We start from the raw sequence: 18,368 nt of genomic DNA, 5'->3' as shown, positions 1-18,368 counted from the left end.
CCAAGCTGCTTAAGACTGAGAAATGAGATTAAATGAAGTTTTATGTTCTGTTTGTTTCTGTGGTGTTGAAATGATTGGCATGTATCCAGATGGCATTCATAATTTTTAGAGGAATGAGTAAGATCGTATAAATTGAGCCAGGGAGGTGGCCCAGCAGGCAAAAGCACTCGCCGCCAAGCCTGATGCCCTGAGTTCCAGCCACAGGACCTAGACATCAAAGGAAGCATCCACTCCGACAAGATCACGTACATCTTAGACAGCTAAAGCCATCCAGGCTTCTCTCTCGTCCTTTCCTATCAGATGGCAGAGTTTGCCTTCTGAGCTCTTCAGAAGAAAGGACTTACAGAGCATGCATTTTCTCCAAAACCCATTTCCACCACGTCAGTCTGCCCCCGCTGCCAGGAGACCCTTAGGATGACACTCTAATCGGAAGGAGGACAGAGTTACTGCAGCCAGGGCTGGGGAGCACTTATCCAGCACCGGGCAGGGCCGGAGGACTCCTCCCTCTGTTACTGGCTCTCCACTGTTAAAGGTTGGGGTGTGAAGTGTCCACCACAGGCTCACGTGTTCGAGCACGCGGTCCCCAGCTGTCGCTGCTGTCCGAGGAGGCTGTGGGAACGTTTAGGACGAGGGGCCTAGCTGGCAGAGGTGGGTCATTAGGGGCGGCCCTTGGAGGTGGTATCCACCTCTGGTTCCAAGCCCTCTCTCTCTCTCTGTTTCCGATCTTTGCCACAATGTGAACAAGCCACCACCCTGATTGCCCTGCCACTGCAGGAGGAGCAGCCCCAGCCACCACGCTTCCCGGCCATGTTGCAGGGAGACTTTTGAAGCCATGTGCCAAAGGAAACCGCCCCTCTTTTAAGCTGCTTCCGTTGGATATTTTGTCACAACTATGAGCAAAGTAACTCTGGCGTCAACCCTTAAGCTGATCCCCCTACCATAACACAAGTCCCTCAGACTGGAATCTGGGAGTTCTATCGTCTTCTGCCCTGATCCTTCCCCCCCAATCTTTACAATCACCCAGCAGATAACCAGGGAGAGCCCTTCTCCAAGAACCAGAGGGGAGACCAGACTCAGAGTGGGAGTCCTGGATACAGAGGAGAGAACCCTCCTTGGCCCTGAAAGGGGCTTCTCAAGGGTTTCAACTCAGTGGTGGCCTCACTCAGATTCTCTCTCATGAGTCTTGGAGAGAGGGTGGTACCAGAGGAGGAGGGTCACAGGCAGGATGCCAGGCTGGCTGCAGGTGAGGAAGGATGTACCATAGCTTGTACTCAAACCCCTCAGCCGGGTGGTCAGTGTGGCTTCGCTGACCTGCACCAAACAAGCCAAAGAGCCCACACACACACACACACACACACACACACACACACACACACACACACCTTTTACCTGAGCCCACAGGTGATGCCCTGAAGATACCTATGACCTTCAGTATGCCCCAGGCTGGCTCTCTTCCCTACTGCTATTAGAGAAAGTGAGGGGTTTTTTTTTCTTCTTGTCTAACAGTCAAGAGTTAACATTGTTTGGAGGTCTCATTATTTTTCCTTTTCTTAATCAAATCACTATGACTGATCCGTAGATTACGTTTTCCAAGGACACGCAGAAGAATGATGATTTGTCAGAGGTGGGTGGTCTGAATTGTCATCACCTTAGGCTAGATTATAAGGACTGAACTTGAACTCCTAATGTTCTGGACACTGACTTTGACTGTGATGCCATCTAAAACACTGCCTGAACTTGGATCCTTGTGATCACCGAGGTGGTCAGAGGTAGAGAGGAGCCTGTCACACCCATCTCCACCCAACGACTTACAATAAGAATGAGGTGGAAGTAGCAACCAATTCACAGTAAAGGCCGGAGTGCATCGAGCACACAAGGTCAACGCTGCCCACTTCACCCGTTAATTCACGGGATCCTCTGTGTCAAGCTGCTGCCATTCCTGCCCCAATGCACAGACAAGGACAATGGTCCTTGGAAAGGTTGGTGACATTCTGCACTTATCACTGCTTCTCAAACAGAATCTGAACTCGGGCCTCTAAGATGAGATCTTCAGCTTTCTCAAGCAGCCCCAGGCGGGCCTAGAGCTGGCTGGGGGCAAGGACTCGCCTGAAGTCCTGATCCCAGACCTTTGTGCCTCCACCACCCCCATTTTAGGTGTCTCTGGGGATCAAACTAACCCACAGAGCAGCGTTCCTGATGGAGTGGGAAAGGAGGCTCTGCTGAGCTCAATAATAACCCTTAGCATGCCAGTTCCAGGAGAAGTCACAGGTGATACAGAGAAGGACCCAGGATGCTGGGGGATGAAGGAAGGAGGAGCAAGGCGCAGGGTAGCATTTCTCATCCACTGCAGCATTTTAACAGCCTGAGAAGCTGTGTCTGTGGGGACTACTTAAAAGGTGGCCTTGTAGATCTCATCCATTTCTCCGTCATTGGGTGATCCCCGTGTCTTTCTTGGAGTCCTGTTTTCCAGGTAGCCTCACTGGTGATGTGAGTAGCAGTCCAGTCATCCTTGTTCCACATCTAGTATCCTCCTATGAGTGAGTACATACCATGTTTGTCTTTCTGAGTCTGGGTTACCTCACTCAGGATGATTTTTTCTAGATCCATCCATTTGCCTGCAAACCTCATGATGTCATTGTTTTTCTCTGCTGAGTAGTATTCCATTGTGTATATGTGCCACAATTTATTTATCCATTCTTCAGTTGAAGGGCATCTAGGTTGTTTCCAGGTTTTGGTTATTACAAACAATGCTGATATAAACATAGCTGAGCAAGTGCTCTTGTGGTATGATTGAGCATTTCTTGGGTATATGCCCAAGAGTGGTATAGCTGGATCTTGGGGGAGATTGATTCCCAATTTTCTAAGAAAGCGCCATATTGATTTCCAAAGTGGTTGTACAAGCTTGCATTCCCACCAGCAGTGGAGGAGAGTTCCCCGAGTTCCACATCCTCTCCAGCATAAAGTGTCCTCAGTGTTTTTGATCTTAGCCATGGACGTGAGTGGGATCAATGAACGGTCGAGGGAAAGAGAGCGGGAGATCCCAGCTGGATCATGAACAGAGAGGGAGAACAAGGAATAGGAGACCATGGTAAATGAAGACCACATGAGAAAAGGAAGAAACAAAGTGCTAAAGAGGCCCACAGAAATCCACAAAGATACCCCCACAAAAGACTGCTGGCAATGGCCGAGAGACAGCCAGGACTGACCTACTCTGGTGATGGGATGGCCAAACATCCTAATAGTTGTGCCAGAAACCCCATCCAAGTACTGAGGAATCTGGATGCAGACATCCACGGCTAGGCCCCGGGTGGAGAGCTGGGAGTCTAATTAGCGAGAAAGAGGAGGGTTTATATGAGCGAGAATTGTTGAAACCAAGGTTGGATAAAGCACAGGGACAAATAGCCAAACGAATGGAAACACATGAACTATGAACCAATGGCTGAGGGGCCCCACTGGATCAGGCCCTCTGAATAGGTGAGACAGTTGATTGGCTTGATCTGTTTGGGAGGCATCTAGGCAGTGGTACCAGGTCCTGTGCTCATTGCATGAGTTGGCTCTTTGAAACCTGGACTTATGCAGAGACGCTTGGCTCAATCTGGGAGGAGGGGACTGGACCTGCCTGGACTGAGTCTATCAGGTCGATCTCAGTCCTCAGGGGAGGCCTTGATCTGGAGGAGGTGAGAATGGGGGGTGAACTGGGGGGAAGGGGAGGGGGGCGCGAGCGGGAGAACAAGAGAATCTGTGGCTGTTATGTAGAACTGAATAATATTGTAAAATAAAATTTTAAAAAATTTAAATTAAAAAAAAAAAGGTGGCCTTGACTTGGGCATAGAGGTGAATAATTGAGGCAAAGTTTTTAGTGTAGGAATGGCTGGATGTCTTCTGTGAATAACCCAACAGCAGATAGTTTGGGTTTGGCAAACGCTACGACTTCTGTCCCAAGTTCCTGACGCTGTCACTGTAGCTCAAAAGCGGCCACTGGCAATAGAAAAACGAGTCAGTGTGGCTTTGATCCAAACGGGCAGCAAGCGGGCCCGGGCTGTGGGTGAGACTTGGCAATGACTCCCTAATGCCTGACACAGGCATGTTCTACCCATTCTACAGACATGTGTCTTCCACTTGACAAGTACGGCTCTGGGGGCTGACATGCTGGACTGAATGAAAGAGACGAGCGTTACCACCCACATACTCCCTAGAGGGGTGGGCGAGACAAAAAATCAGCCCTCTGGTGGAAGGAAGGAAGAAATCCAGAGGCCTTGGGAAAGCTTCCTGGGAGATGACGGGCTGTTTTCTCAACAGCCCGACACTGAGGGGAGTGCTCACCAAGGGCTCATTAAGGGTTGTTCCATCAGGACAGCCTGAGAAGGCCCACGCCTCTCCTCCTGGGTTACCTGTGGTCACTGGCTTTTCCTTTGTGTGTCCTCCCCCCCTCCCCCCAGTCTCAGAACAGCTACAATGACGGAGACTACGAAGGAGCCAGGAGGCTGGGACGCAACGCCAAGTGGGTGGGCATCGCCTCCATCATCATCGGCCTGGTCATCATCGGTGTGTCATGCGTGGTGCACTTCTCCAGGGCGTAAGTAGGCCTTCTGAACCCCTCCTTCTCCTGAGTGCTTTTCTCGAATGCTCGTGGGAATCTACTAGGTGAAGATTGGCTTTGATAACAAAATCGACAGGGTCTTCACGTTCTCCCCATGTTACACAGACCAGGCAGGGCGGGTGCAAGGTCTGCCTCCAACACAGTCATTCGGAGACCCACGCTGTCAATCACTCCACTGTATTCTAGCAATTCCATCAGGGAAGAAGAGATGGGTTCAGCTTGACATGACTGTAGCCATCTTGGGTCATGGCTGCCATGACTGTCCAAAGAATGACCCGAGTCAGTTGTTCCTGCATAGTTTCCCATGAAACTACAAGTAGACAAAACCATCAAAGGAGAAAGTCGAACTTTACAATCAGAGCCAGGCTTGAGGGGTACACCTGACCCTTCAATAGCATCTGAAGAGAAACTAGGCACACCCCAGCAAGGATGAAGTCACCTCTTCCCTCCTTGTTGACCCAAGAAGTAGGAATCCAAGTGTTCTTGTGCTGCCTGGAACCAAGGTTTCATCAGCAAGTCCCCCCAGGAAAGTGCACTCCGCAGTCCTTGATCTGGCATATCAAAGCCGGTCTTCCCACACGGGGACTAGATCACTTTGGCGTGGCAGTAAATATTCCAGGCCTTGCGGGGCGTGTGGTCCCTACCACCCCGCTCTGTCATAAGCACTGAGCTTGCCGCTGGGACGAAGCAGCAGCCATAGACATAGAGCGAATGATCGGTGTGGCTATGTTCCAGCAAAACTTTATTTACAAAAGCAAACATTTTTATCTGTGGGTTGTAATTCCCCAACCTTCGTTTCTAGAACAGGAAGTGATGTCAGGCTAAGGCGGGGAGTGAGGAAGATCAGAGAAGCTATGCGGGGTTTTCCGCTGCCAGAGCAAATGTCACTTAGGCTCACAATGGGATGACTGAAGCCTGTCTCGTGCCCCACCCCCCGGCTGTCAGAGGGTAGGAGATGGGAAGGTGTAAATGGAGCATCTAACACCTGCCTCACCACATGTCTGCAAAAGTATGCCCTGCGTGACTTTGCATTGTGCTTGCCTCATTCCTAGCTCAAGGGCGGAAAAGCCATGGGCTTTGGGGTCACCCCTGAGCTCTCCTGTCATAAAGAGAGGGACGTTGATGCTTCTCTCTGGACTTAAACATATTTTTTCTGAATTCTCTAATAAGCTGAAATGAACTTCCCCTGATAGCATCAATGCCACTTTCCATCAGAGTTTTGACAAGGGCAAAGGACACGTGGTGTGTAGCCTGGGCCCAGAAAAAAAGAAGCACAAACCCACGGGGCCAAGAACACGTTAGCTTTTCTTCCTGGGCAACTAATTCTTCCACATCCTTGACCAAAGCACTTTGCCCCTTAACCTGAGAAGGCCAACCTTTATTTTTTGGCTTCGTTGACCAAAGAGACTCACATGGGTGGATGAGGGAGGAAGTCATATCCTTAATCTGGATAGATCAGCCAGCCCAACCTTGGCAATCGAGGGGACAGCGGATGCCACAGGAGATCAACTTCCTGTCAGATAAGCCAGAGATCCACCAGCAATGAGGACCGGGGGGATGTGGGAGCCCACGTCCTAACAGAAAGTGTCCCAGGGGAAAAACAAACATATTGTGTGTCCCAAGAAAGGGACACTAGAAGAGCAAAGGGAACTCAGAAGTTCTGTTTAGATGACACTGATGTCATCATCAGGTTCTTTAAAACCTGCTGATGTTGCCCTGGAATCAGGGGAAGATGAGAATGTTGGAGCACAGATGAGAACATGCCGGACATCGTTCTTAAAGAAGGCACTGTGTGTGTGTGTGTGTGTGTGTGTGTGTGTGTGTGTGTGTGTGAGAGAGAGAGAGAGACTATGGAGCATGAGTAATAGTACGAGCTTAGTACTGGCTTGCCTGGACCTAGGTCGTCACTTACCACTTACCCCGAACCAACTGTTTTAACTTTCTCAGACCTCAGTTTCCCCAGCTGTGACTCACTGTCAGTCCATAAAGCTATCGTAAACATGAAGCAGGTGACAGAGAACGTGTACAGCTTGGGGGCTGCGTCTTAGCACACTGAGAACGCAGAGCACTTGCTGAAAGTTATTATTACTCTCGCTATAGACAGGGCAGGAGAGGGCCTTGGGTGTTAAGAAAACTCTAAAGAGAGTTCAGGACTGTGTACCATGAGCCAAGCTCAAAGGACAGTGTTCCGGGGGAAGGAAGCCAGCCTCGGTTTCATTTCTGAGGACGTGTGAAAACACACACTGCCCAGATCAGACTTAGAACTAGGTAGGTTATAGTAATAGCGGCTGTCATTGGCACAGATCCTGTCACACCCCAGGCAACACTCGGAGCTCTCACGGGACAAACTCATGTGAACACTCCAAGCAGCCCAAGAGGTATTGCCATGTTGCAGAGAAGGAGACTGAGGTACAGATGGTTGGCAGAAAAGATAGGATTTGATTGCAGCTCTTTGTGCTGGGTTCCTGTGTGTGTGTGTGTGTGTGTGTGTGTGTGTGTGTGTGTGTGTGTGTCTGTGTGTGTGTGTGTGTGTCTGTGTGTGTGTCTGTCTGTCTGTCTGTCTGTCTGTCTTTGCGTGTGTTTCTGTGTGTGTGTGTGTGTGTGTGTGTGTGTGTGTGTCTCTGTGTCTCTGTGTGTTCTCGGGTGTGTATTTCACATGGATGCATATGTGTGTGCAGGTAGATTCACCTCTGCAGCTCACATGGCAGTGAGGGGTTGATGTTAGGACATGCTTCTCACCACCTTACCACCTTATTGTTTGACACAGAGTCTCTCTGTGAACCCAGACAGATATCTGTGACCCCGGCGCTGGGGTGACCGACTCACACTGCCACACCCGGCTCTCACACTGGTGCTGGAGGCCTGAAATCATGCTTACAGGGCAAGCCCTTTACCCACCGGGCTGCATCCCAGCCTCTGGGCTGGGCTCTTAACTACAGCTTCACACGCTCTCCATCCATGCCTCCTTTTCTGGTCTGCCCATGGACAGGGATAAACTGTCCCTCTTTACGGTCAACTCCAGCATCCGTGGGTGGGGGTGACAGTACCATGAGGTGTGTAATGAGTCACAGCCAAAGCACACAGACGTCAGGGGTCGGGCAGGGAACACACACGAATGCAGTGGCCTGCTGAAGAAACACTAGGGAGACATGGGACTGGGGAAGCATTGGAAAGGGAGCAACCATCCCTCAGGATGCTGACCCCATTTTTATTTTTGGTTGTGAGCCTAGCCTTTAATGGCTGAGCTATCCCTCCAGCCCAGGGGTCAGAAATCTGATTTAGATGTTGACAAGTACACTGTTTAAACCCGTGATTAAACATAAAACGATGACCTCACCTGTGGTTGGAACCCGTCTGCTTGGCAATCTGAGGTGGACGTTTCGATCAAACATCAGATTGCCGGGGCTGGAGAGACCCACAGCTCGTTGGTGAGGGTTGCCTCCTGCTCTTAACCAGGAACTGGGTCTGGTTCCTAGCACCCACACTGGGTAGCTCACAACTGCCTGTAACTCCAGTTCTGGGTCATCACACCTTCATCTGGCCTCCACTAACACATATAACACACACATAAACACGCACACACATAAACACATACACACACATACTTAAAAAATAAAATAACTTTAAAAAAAAAAAGATGTTTGTCCCTAAGATATCACCACCCAAGATTTTTTTGAACAAGGGATCCAGAAGTCATCACACATGAGGATTCCCACTATTCATAATATAAATGTTTCCAGATGGTGTCAAGGCGTGTGTGCATGCTTATGGTTGAAGCTCTCCTAATACAAATAAAAGCTATCAATTGGAGGTCACCTCCCCATTCTTTCTTCCTCGGGGGTTGTGTCTCACAATGGTTAGAGCATGGATTTTGTCATCAATTTTTACCAGGATTCAAGTTCTAGTTCTGACCTGGGTTGGTGATGTACACCTTTAATCCCAGCAGTCAGGCTGCAGAAGCAAGCACATCTCTATGATTTCAAGGACAGCCCGTTCTACATATCGAGTTCCTGAGCTACACAGTGAGATCTTGTCTCAAAATAAAACCTCCGGCTCACACGCAGACCATCTGGGCAAGCTGTTAAATTCTCAGACGTCTTTTTTTCCCTACCTATCTGTAAGGTCGGATTCCTTTTAGATACATTTCTGTCCGAAGCTTTTGATGAAAACAAAAGAGGGTTTCTAGAAGTTAGAATCCCAAGAGGAAACTCAAATGACTTAGAGCTCTTTGCAAGGGTGAGATGAGGAAGTGTAAGGCCAGCCCAGGCTACATACTAAGACCCTGCCACAGAAAAATGTGTTGTTCTTTGTGGATGAGAGACAGAGAGAGAAAGGGGGGGGGGCAGAGCAGCCTATAGAGAAAGAGATCAATTGAAATCTTCTAGTAAGTGGAATAATAGGGCTGAATTCTCTGTGATCCCTTAAATAAAATATCCCTGCCCTACTTTATGGGAATTGAATGGCCACATGAAACTATTAAACAGGGGTCCCCAAGCTTCACACCACCAAAGAATGACCTGGAAAGGTTTATAGGTATTCTTATCCAAAACATGCCCAGAGGATTCCAACTGGGGAAATCAGATGTGAGCCTGGGGATCTGCAATGTTTCAGCTCTGAACACCAATTCAGTGTTTAAGAGATTCCTTATGGTCCAATCCTAGCAGCCTTCTTCCTCCAAAGTCCAGAGGAAGAGGCACACTAAGGGTAGCCCTCGGCACAGTGGTCAGTTTTCCTTTACATCAGCAAACTCACTGCCCTAGTTTGCTCTAAGTCAATGCCAAGGAGGGGAGTAGGGTTACGGACATGTGCCTGTCCCCACGGCAGGCTCTGCTGGAACAATCTGGAAGCCAGCAAGGACTTCATGGAAGGGAAATCTGACAGCAGAGGACACTGAGGCTGGGTGAGGCAAAGCCATGAAGGTAGATTTCTGAGTTTAATTCAAAACTCCTCTCTAAAGAAAAGGAGAGATTTTTAAAACCGTAAAGTACTTACTTGTCTTTTAAAAACAAGGGAGCCAGGCATGGTGGCCCACACCTTTAGTCCCAGCACTCAGGATGTAGATATGGGAGGATCTCTGTGAGTTCAAGGCCAGCCTGGTCTCTATGTAGCTAAAGAGCTCTAGGACAACCAGAACTACATAGCAAGACCCTGTCTCAAACCAAAACAAACAAAAAACACTAACAGGAGCTGGGGAGATGGTTCAGTGGTTAAGAGCACTGGCTGACCTTTCAGAGGTCCTGGGTTCCGTAGCACGAATCTTAACAGGTCTTATTAATAAAGCAAACTCAGGGCCTGGTATTGGGGTGAATGCTGGAAGATCAGAGCAGAACAAACCACAGCCACCTCACCTCGCCAGTTCCTCAGCTGATCCTGTTTCCTCAGACTGGAGGCCTCTGAGTCCTCATCCAGAATGAATCTCAGCTGAACTGCTACTAGAAGCCTATAAGCTTAACCAGCCAAATGCTGCTAGTTTCTGGTCCTCATGCCTTATATATCTTTCTGCTTTCTGCCATCACTCCCTGGGATTAAAGGCTCACTTTCTGGGATTAAAGGCGTGATGCTGGCCGCTTCCAATGTGGCCTTGAACTAACAGAGATCCAGAGGGATTTCTGCCTCTGGAATGCTAGCATTAAAGGTGTGAGTGCCACCATTTTCTAGCCTTTGTATCTAGTGGCTGTTCTGTCTCTGACCCCAGATAAGTTTATTAGGGTGCACAATATTTTGGGGAACACAATACCACCACAGGGTTACATTCCCAGCACCCAGTCAGGTGGCTCACAACTGTCTGTAAATCCAGTTCCAAGGAATCTGATGTCCTCTTCTGGTCTCCAAGGACACCAGGCATGCACACAGGGCAAACACATATATGCAGACAAAACACTCATACTCAGAAAATAGAAGTAAATAAATCCCAACAAACTAATAATAAATGGGCTGGAGAGATGGCTCTGAGGATGAGAGCATTGGCTGCTCTTCCAGAGGACCTGAGTTCAGTTCCCAGCACCCACATCCAGCAGGCCCACAATCATCTACAACTACAGCTCCAAGAGACCCAATACCCTCGTTTGGCCTCCAAGAGCACTGCACTCACATGCAAATATACACATCCGTAAATAAAAATAATAAACTTTTTTAAATAAAATAAACAAAAATTTGATCTTGGTAGCTAGCATGCTGGTACAAACCCCAGCACTTGAGAGGCAGAGAGACAAGGCAACAAGACCAAGAGCTCAAGGTCATCCTCAGCTACATAACAAGTTCAAGATCAGCCTGGGCTAGATGGGTGCTATCTCAAAAAAATTAACCTAAAAAAAAGTAAAAATTAATGTAGCTCAGTGTTAAAGTATCTGCTTGGCATGAGCAATATCCAAGGTTTGGTCCCTGGCAATGAAAAATATTATCATTATTGTTGTTATTATTATTACTATCATTATTATTATTATTACTAAAAATAGTTAGTCTTTATCCTCATCAAGATAGAGAATAGAACTCAAATGGCCTATGTCTTCATTGTGTTTCTTTAAATAATCCCAAATCGTGAGTCTTTAAGCAAATTCACAGAAAGTTCTTGTTCATTTAGTTCTATAAACTACCTAAGTAAGTCACGTGATGTTTGAGGACAGTTTTATGTCATCAAATTCAGAAGATCTGGGAAGCATGCAAATATTCAGTAAGTTGCATAGAACAATGTCTTATCGGATGGTTCTGGTCCAAGCAGCTTCAGAAACTTGAAGTCTCTCAAAGTCAGGGACTTCTCTGCCCTCAAGTTGCCAGAAAAAAGTGCAGAGATGAATCCCACAGATGAAAGGTGGTATTTCTCATCCTGAATATATGTAAATCCCTGGCCCAAGCCAACATGGCTGCAGGGTTTAGCTTTCTCCTGAGTACCTTGAAGATTCAAGCGAGCTTAGGCTAGTCTCAGTGGTCATGTTTTTCAAAGCACCCTCAGCTCTCAGACCACCTGTAACAGATTCAGCTGGGGGCCTTGTAAATGTAGATCTCTGGGTCTCAGACAAGCCCTGGAGTGATCTTAAAATATGTATCCTCTCACAAGGGATTGATTCTAAATATTCTAACATCACATAACCACTGCCCTACAGTTTTCACTTAATGAAAATCATTCTCGCCCAGGAGCGTGTGCCATAAAACCAGACTGTTTACGTGCCTAACATACGAGATAAAAACAAGTTTTCCTTTTTCCTCTACATTCCAGGCAGCACACTTCTGTAGCCAGATGTAGCTTGGTAGAGTACCACACAAAACAAGCAATTCCTTAGCAAACACCAACTGGGTGCCCTGCAATTCAGATCCCCCCTATCAAGAGGTACAGCCAGATCCCACCGACGGAGTACTCAACTGCTCAAGATGTCAGTCCTAAGCCTCCAATTAGATGTGGCTTTCTACCAGACAGAAACCAGGGTTCCATGACCCCTCTTCAGACTCCTTTTGTTTGTGTAGTTGGCTCACAGAACTCAAGAAACACTAGTGGGTCCTTACTCGCTATGAAGTACCTCACTGAGGGAGTGTAGATGAGCATCCCGATGGAAGAGAGGAAAGGTGTGGGAGATCCCCTGCCACTCGGTGTGCACCATCCTTCAGGCACATGTGGGCGGCAATCTAGAAGCTTCTCAGACCCTGTCTCTTTGAAGGGTTACAGGGGCTTCATAATGCTGGCATGAAGAATTATATCAACTCAGCTTTCAACCTATTTCCCTTCCTAGGGAAAAAGAAACAGGACTGAAAACTACTGACCTTTCCATCACATGATTGGTTTCCGTGGCAACAATCCAGCATCACTAGGCTATCTAGGACCAACCAAGAGTTGTTTGCTAGAACAAAAGATAATCTGATTACCCAAGAAATTCCAAGAAAACTTGAAGCTCTATGTCAGGAATGGGGGTCAGAGAGGATGAAGGATTCTCTAAGTGACGCTATCTGCAAGGGCTTAGGGGATTTCTCACCTACCTGGGGCAGAAGTCATGTCACACCCTAGACACCCGCTGACACTTCATCTCCCGCATCTTCTCCTCCTTCCTCACATGGCCTGTCTCACGGCCACATGTCTGATGTCCCATGGGACCAGTGGAATTTTGTTAGCAGCAAGACAAAGCTTGGGCATAAAGGTAATGACTGTGCTGTGCCACAAATGTGGGATTTTCGGGTGACCCAACTAAGTTTAAGGCACATCTTACATCTTCTCTGGTGTTGAGTGCAATCGAACTTCATGTTGGAAGTTCCTAGAAGAGGGTGCCATTTTACACACTCAGGTAGATCTGATCAGCCCCAGGCAACTCCCACCTACACACACACACACACATTTCCAAGGATGGGAAGGGACTGCAAGCCAAGTCACTGGCTGTGTGTAGAGCTCCTGGTGGCTGCCTAGGCACTACACACTTTAGGCTCACATGAAGAGGGTAAGGGCTGCATTCCCATCCACGATCATGAATACTGAGTGTCGTGGCAGCCAGGTTCTCAGGTCTTTGTGGAACAGCATGGATTTGCCATTAAGTAAAATAAATACACAATATGATCCCCAGACATTACCTCTATGTGGTCTTGGGGATGTCCAAATGGCTAAAAATTGCTTCCTAACTGTATCCAAAGTGATCGCTTGGCTGGGCATGGAGTCACATTCATTTCAGTCTCAACTGAGAGTGGAGGATCAGGAGTTTGAAGCCAGTCTGGTATAGCCAATGAGATCCCGTCTCATAAAATGAAACACTTCCACAAACTAGTGTTTGCTTGTCATTTGTAGCCACAGAGCCTTTGTGCCCAAAGGTTCCTTTAAGGACTTGCCATCTAAGAAGGGTAGGGGTCCCAGTGCCCCTTAGGAGGTGCACAGTAAGGAGGTATTGCCATCTAAGGGGGCCCCGTGTCCCGGGTACCCATCAGGAGGTGCACAGAAACTACTAACCTACTCTCCATTGCGAAAGCGTCTGTCTTGTACAGCTGTGGGCAGGAACCCATCCTTTCCTGCCCTCAGAATAGGCTGTAGCTGTATCAGGAGTGAAGGGACACATGCCACGTTCTGAGGTGGCATAAAACAAGAACCTGGTCCTTTTTTTTTTTTTTTCCAAAAGCCCACAAGCAAATCTGGGACTGACAAGATGGCTCAGTGGTTAAGGGCATTTGCCTTCAAGACTGATGGCCCGAGTTTGATCCCCAGGACCACACATGGTGGAAGGAAGGAACCAGCTCCTATAGTTGTCCTTTGACCTGAGTACACACACACACACACACACACACACAGAGAGAGAGAGAGAGAGAGAGAGAGAGAGAGAGAGAGAGAGAGAGAGAGTGTAAATAAAAGCAAAATTATGTTCTTTATTGTGTAACTGGACACAGTAAAGACTTCCTGGGTATTGTTTTTATATAAATATGTCTTCACTGGAGTTTTTCTATTCCTAATAAAAATAGGGATATGACCTATTTCTCAAAGATTGGGCAGGCTCAGATAAACTAAGACAGGGAAAAATCCAAAGCTTAAGTATCCCACAGTAGTAGTTGTTTTTTTTTTTTTTAATTTTGAAAAAAAGAATATAAGCCAGTGGGATATGATGAAGAAACATAATACATCCCATACAGTAGCTAAGGCCTGTAATCTTAGCATTGGAGAGGCTGACGCAGGAGGATCGCCTCAAGTTTAAGGACAGCCGGGGCTACAGGGTGAGAGTCTGTCTCCAAAGAAAAAGAAAGGAAGAATCTCACTAGTGAGCAAGGAAGCGCGGTTTAAAAACGTGAGTTAAATGCTGCGTTATTTCCTCGGCCAGCTGGAAGCGGCTGAAAAGACGGATATCAAGGTCGGCAGCGTGTGAAACACTGGCCACTTTCCTATGGGTACAGGAGCAGCTTGGGGCTGTCTTCGCGGCTGTCTCTCTGGATGGACAGTCAGGCCTCTGCACCTGTGGGTCCCTCATCCTTAAATTCAACCACCCTCAGGCCCAAACCCTCTAGAATGATACTGCATCTTCATCACACACGAGCTGAGGACATTTTTCTTGTGGGTTCCTAAACGATACAGCCTAGCAACCATCTCTACATTGACATTGTATATTCAGAGTGATAAATAATCTAGAGATGAGAGGATGCATGCAGGTTCTACATGAGCGACAAGCCACTTTATGTGGGAAACTTGGGCTGTCTGGATGGATGCTGGTATTCCCGGGAATGGGAGGACCTAGAGCCAATCCCCTTGGGATACAGGGAATAACTGTGTTCCCATGTACCCACCAACACTCCCATTCCGCACCTCAAAACCCACCCTGAGGGCTAAGGAGATGGCTCAGCCAGTAAAGTGCTTGTTGTGCGAGCCTGATGTCCCGAGTTCAGATCCTCAGCACCCATGTGAAGATCCAGCTGCCACAGCATGCTCCTATCATCTCAGCACCGGGAAAGCAGAGACAAGAGGATCCCTGGTCTTGCTGGTCTGTCTGTCTGCCTGTCCTAGTGGGAAGGGTTCAGTAGGAGACCTCAACTCAAAAATGAAGGTGAGGAGGTGATTGAGGATACCTGGTAGAACCCTGACCTTCACAAGGATAGATGAACACACACGCACGCACGCACGCACGCACGCACACACATGCGATGCAAATGCACAGAGGTGCATGAGAAGCAGTGATTCTCTGCTCTTGCCATGCTGGGTTGCTTTAACAACTGCTAGCCCATGGTTCACCCTAGGCTAAGCTAGAATCTCCAGCTGCTAGGGCAGGCGCAGTGGGTTTTAAGGCTCTCTGGGTTACTCTCCTATGCAGCCAGGGTTTCCAGCCTTGCCTGTGCGAGGATGCTCCAGGAGGCTTTGTCTGGAACAAGGGAGGCCCTTAAAAGAATCTAAAAATGTCCAGGGGGAGGGGCTGGAGAGATGGCTCAGAGGTTAAGAGCACTGGCTGCTCTTCCAGGGGTCCTGAGTTCAATTCCCAGCAACCACATGGTGGCTCACAAACCATCTGTAATGGGATCTGGTGCCCTCTTCTGGTGGACAGGCAAAGTTGCAGAAAGAACACTTTATATAGTAAATAAAATAAATCTTTTTAAAAAAAGAATCTAAATGTCCTTCATGGCACAGGTTAAACAAGCAGTGCTTTGTTTAGGAAGGACAGCCACATGGCAACACAAACCCGGAACCTTCCTTTCTAAGGCTCTGTGCGGCTTGGTTGCTGCCTGTCCTCCCTCCTCTCACAGAACCTCTCCCTGCATTCTCTACTCTAGCCAATCGCATTCTTCCGTGGGAGCACCACAAGCATCCTCCTGCTTTGTGGCCTTGGCACTTTCTGTCCCCAGCACCTGGAGCGATCTTCCTCTTTCTACCCACACACCTTTGCTTCGATTTCTCCATCAAGTGCTTGTCCTGAGACCAACCCCCAGTGGATACTGAATGCAACATGATCCCATTAAGTACACACACACGTGTACACACGCTCACACACAGGCTACATACACATACACGCTACACACACACACACACACACACACACACACCTGCCTATTCATGGATTTAAATGTGGAAGAAAAATGCCCACAGGATATATACAACCCAACACTGAGAACTAAGAATCATGAGTGAAGAGAACGAGGCACTGGGCTGCTCAGTGAATGCAATTCCATCTGTATCATTCAGGGTTTTTGCACAGACCACACATAAAATTAAATACATTTTTCAGGTGAAAAAAAAATTTTTTTCCAAAGTAAGCCAGTGCTTACAGTCAAAAGCATAAAAGCCTGCTAGCCCACGACAGCATCCTCTAGTCAGGGACAGTTCATCAAAGAAGAGCAGCGAGCCCTGAAAAATCTATCCCAGAAGTTCAGCCCATTCATTGTCTTTGTCTCTCTCCTCCTCTCTGTACCACACAGTTCCTGAAGAGCCAGCCATCAGCCGGGAGCGTGGAGGATGGTCCTCATCCGCACACAGCCCAAGAAGTTTCTGAGGAGTGGATCCTTGATTTTTAGACTGTGAGATCTTTTCCTCCAGGACTCTCCAGAGGCAGGCCCCTGGCGAATGAACACCAAGTCCGGAACATAGGGAATCAGAACGGCACAGACGTGCCCATCCGCGTCACTGACTGATAAAAAACAAGAAAACGGTGTCTCGATGTCTCAGTTCTCGACAAACCCTTTGCATCCATTCCTCTTCTGTGGGGATGAACTCCAGAAACCTCACGACATGTCACTGGGAGGTCTGGATTTGGGGGGAGCAGGTGGTTTCCAAGGAGAGCAGTGAATGCCGGTGTTTACAAAATCAAGTACAATCTTTGTAGCATGCTAAGGTTGTCTAGTAAGTTGAACCCATAGATTTATTTTTCCCATGTTGTAAGTTCTCTCCATCTCCCTTCGCAACCCCAGAGTTCACGCAAGACTTTCTAGACCTTTGTCCCATTTAAATTTTTCCCAGTAGTCCACCCCTTTTGCTGGTATATGTATTGACCAGTCGGAGCCTGAGAATGAACCCAGATCCTAGGCATAGGTGCACCCTCTCCACCCCAGATGTGGAAATAAACTGGCTATTTTATGGAATGTGGCTTTCTTTTATACCTATTTTGAGCAAATCTTGAGCAAGAACTTTGATTTTCCTGGATGCTATCTGGAAGAGTTTTAACCTTGCATTTTCTTTTCCTGTCCAACCTCAACTGTGAATGCCCTGGCTTCATGATACCATTACCCCACCTGCCAGAGCATGCTAGCAGAGAGATCTTGCAGTGTGCAAAGCATGTGCCATGGGTGGTACACAAGGTGATTTCTAAGTAACTCATAAACACAATGGTAAATAACACTGAATTTTGAAGAATGCTTCATGCTTTATTTTTTTCTCATTCCTGGTTGCTGCAAGGAGAATGTCTCTCTCGGGTACCTGTGGGTCCTTTGCACCTGCCTGCCAGTACAGACACAGCACTCAGTCTAGATAGAATTCAGTGTTATTATTAGCTTCAACTTTGTGTTTCTCCATGGACTGATGCTCTGTATTATTCGAGTAAGTAAACTCAGTGGTAGATATCAAGTGATCAACCTAATAGGCAATATTTATGGCAAAAAAAATCTCCAGAATTAATGTCAAAAACACAGTGACAATGAATTTGAATAAAGAAAAGAGACCCTGTTCTAATTGAATGAACAAGTGATTGAGAGTCCAAACACCTGTTTCAATGCCTTTGGGGGGGGATTTTCTTGAGTAGGGAGCTCTCAGGCAACCTAGGCTGGCTTTGAATTGCTATATAGCCAAGGGTGACTTTAGAAATGATCCTTCTGCCTCTGCCTCCTGAATGCTGAGATCACAGGCTTCTTCAGCCATGCCCGGCCACTCTGTGTTTACTTATTTGACACTGTGCAAGTCGATTTTAGGTGAGTTTCTTCTTCTGAAGAATGGAGACAAGAACGGCTACCTCCTTCCCTCACACTGCTATGAACATTAATTGCTATGACAGACGTGCCCCTGGGGGGGACTCTATGCACTAAACAAATATGAAGCATGGTGATCGTGGATCTAAGGCGCTTGTGGAAACGCTGGCCCCTAGTGACAAGAAGAAAACTTGGTAGGCATGAGAATCTATCGTCATTTCACCCAGGTGTGTCACGAGCCAGCCCTTGTCCCAGGAGGAGACTGACTCTGGGACAGGATTCTCAGTGTACAGGGATGCCAGCGCCATTCCAGCATATTAGATCCTGTGTCTCACATCTTGGTGTCTGTGTACGTTTGGGTCCCTGGTCTTTTGCCCAATGGAAAGTGTCGCTGAGAGCGCAAAAATAAAAATGGCTTTAAGTAATTCCATTTACCATG

General features: G+C 47.7%; 1 protein-coding gene across 1 annotated transcript in view; it reads left to right on the top strand.

Annotated features, from left to right (window-relative positions):
- Tmem233 (transmembrane protein 233) overlaps positions 1-18,368 on the top strand; it is a 44,618-nt gene extending 26,250 nt beyond the window's left edge. The window contains exons 2-3 of the mRNA XM_037198636.1: positions 4,440-4,576; positions 16,451-18,368. Of these exons, the coding sequence (XP_037054531.1) occupies positions 4,440-4,576; positions 16,451-16,457 (144 nt within the window). The 3' untranslated portion in view covers positions 16,458-18,368. The remainder of the gene's footprint in view (positions 1-4,439; positions 4,577-16,450) is intronic.

This window comes from Peromyscus leucopus, chromosome 23 (assembly GCF_004664715.2).
Source record: "Peromyscus leucopus breed LL Stock chromosome 23, UCI_PerLeu_2.1, whole genome shotgun sequence".
NCBI classification, from domain to species: domain Eukaryota; kingdom Metazoa; phylum Chordata; class Mammalia; order Rodentia; family Cricetidae; genus Peromyscus; species Peromyscus leucopus.
Note: the sequence above shows the minus strand (reverse complement) of the source record. Positions and strands in the feature narration are given on the sequence as shown.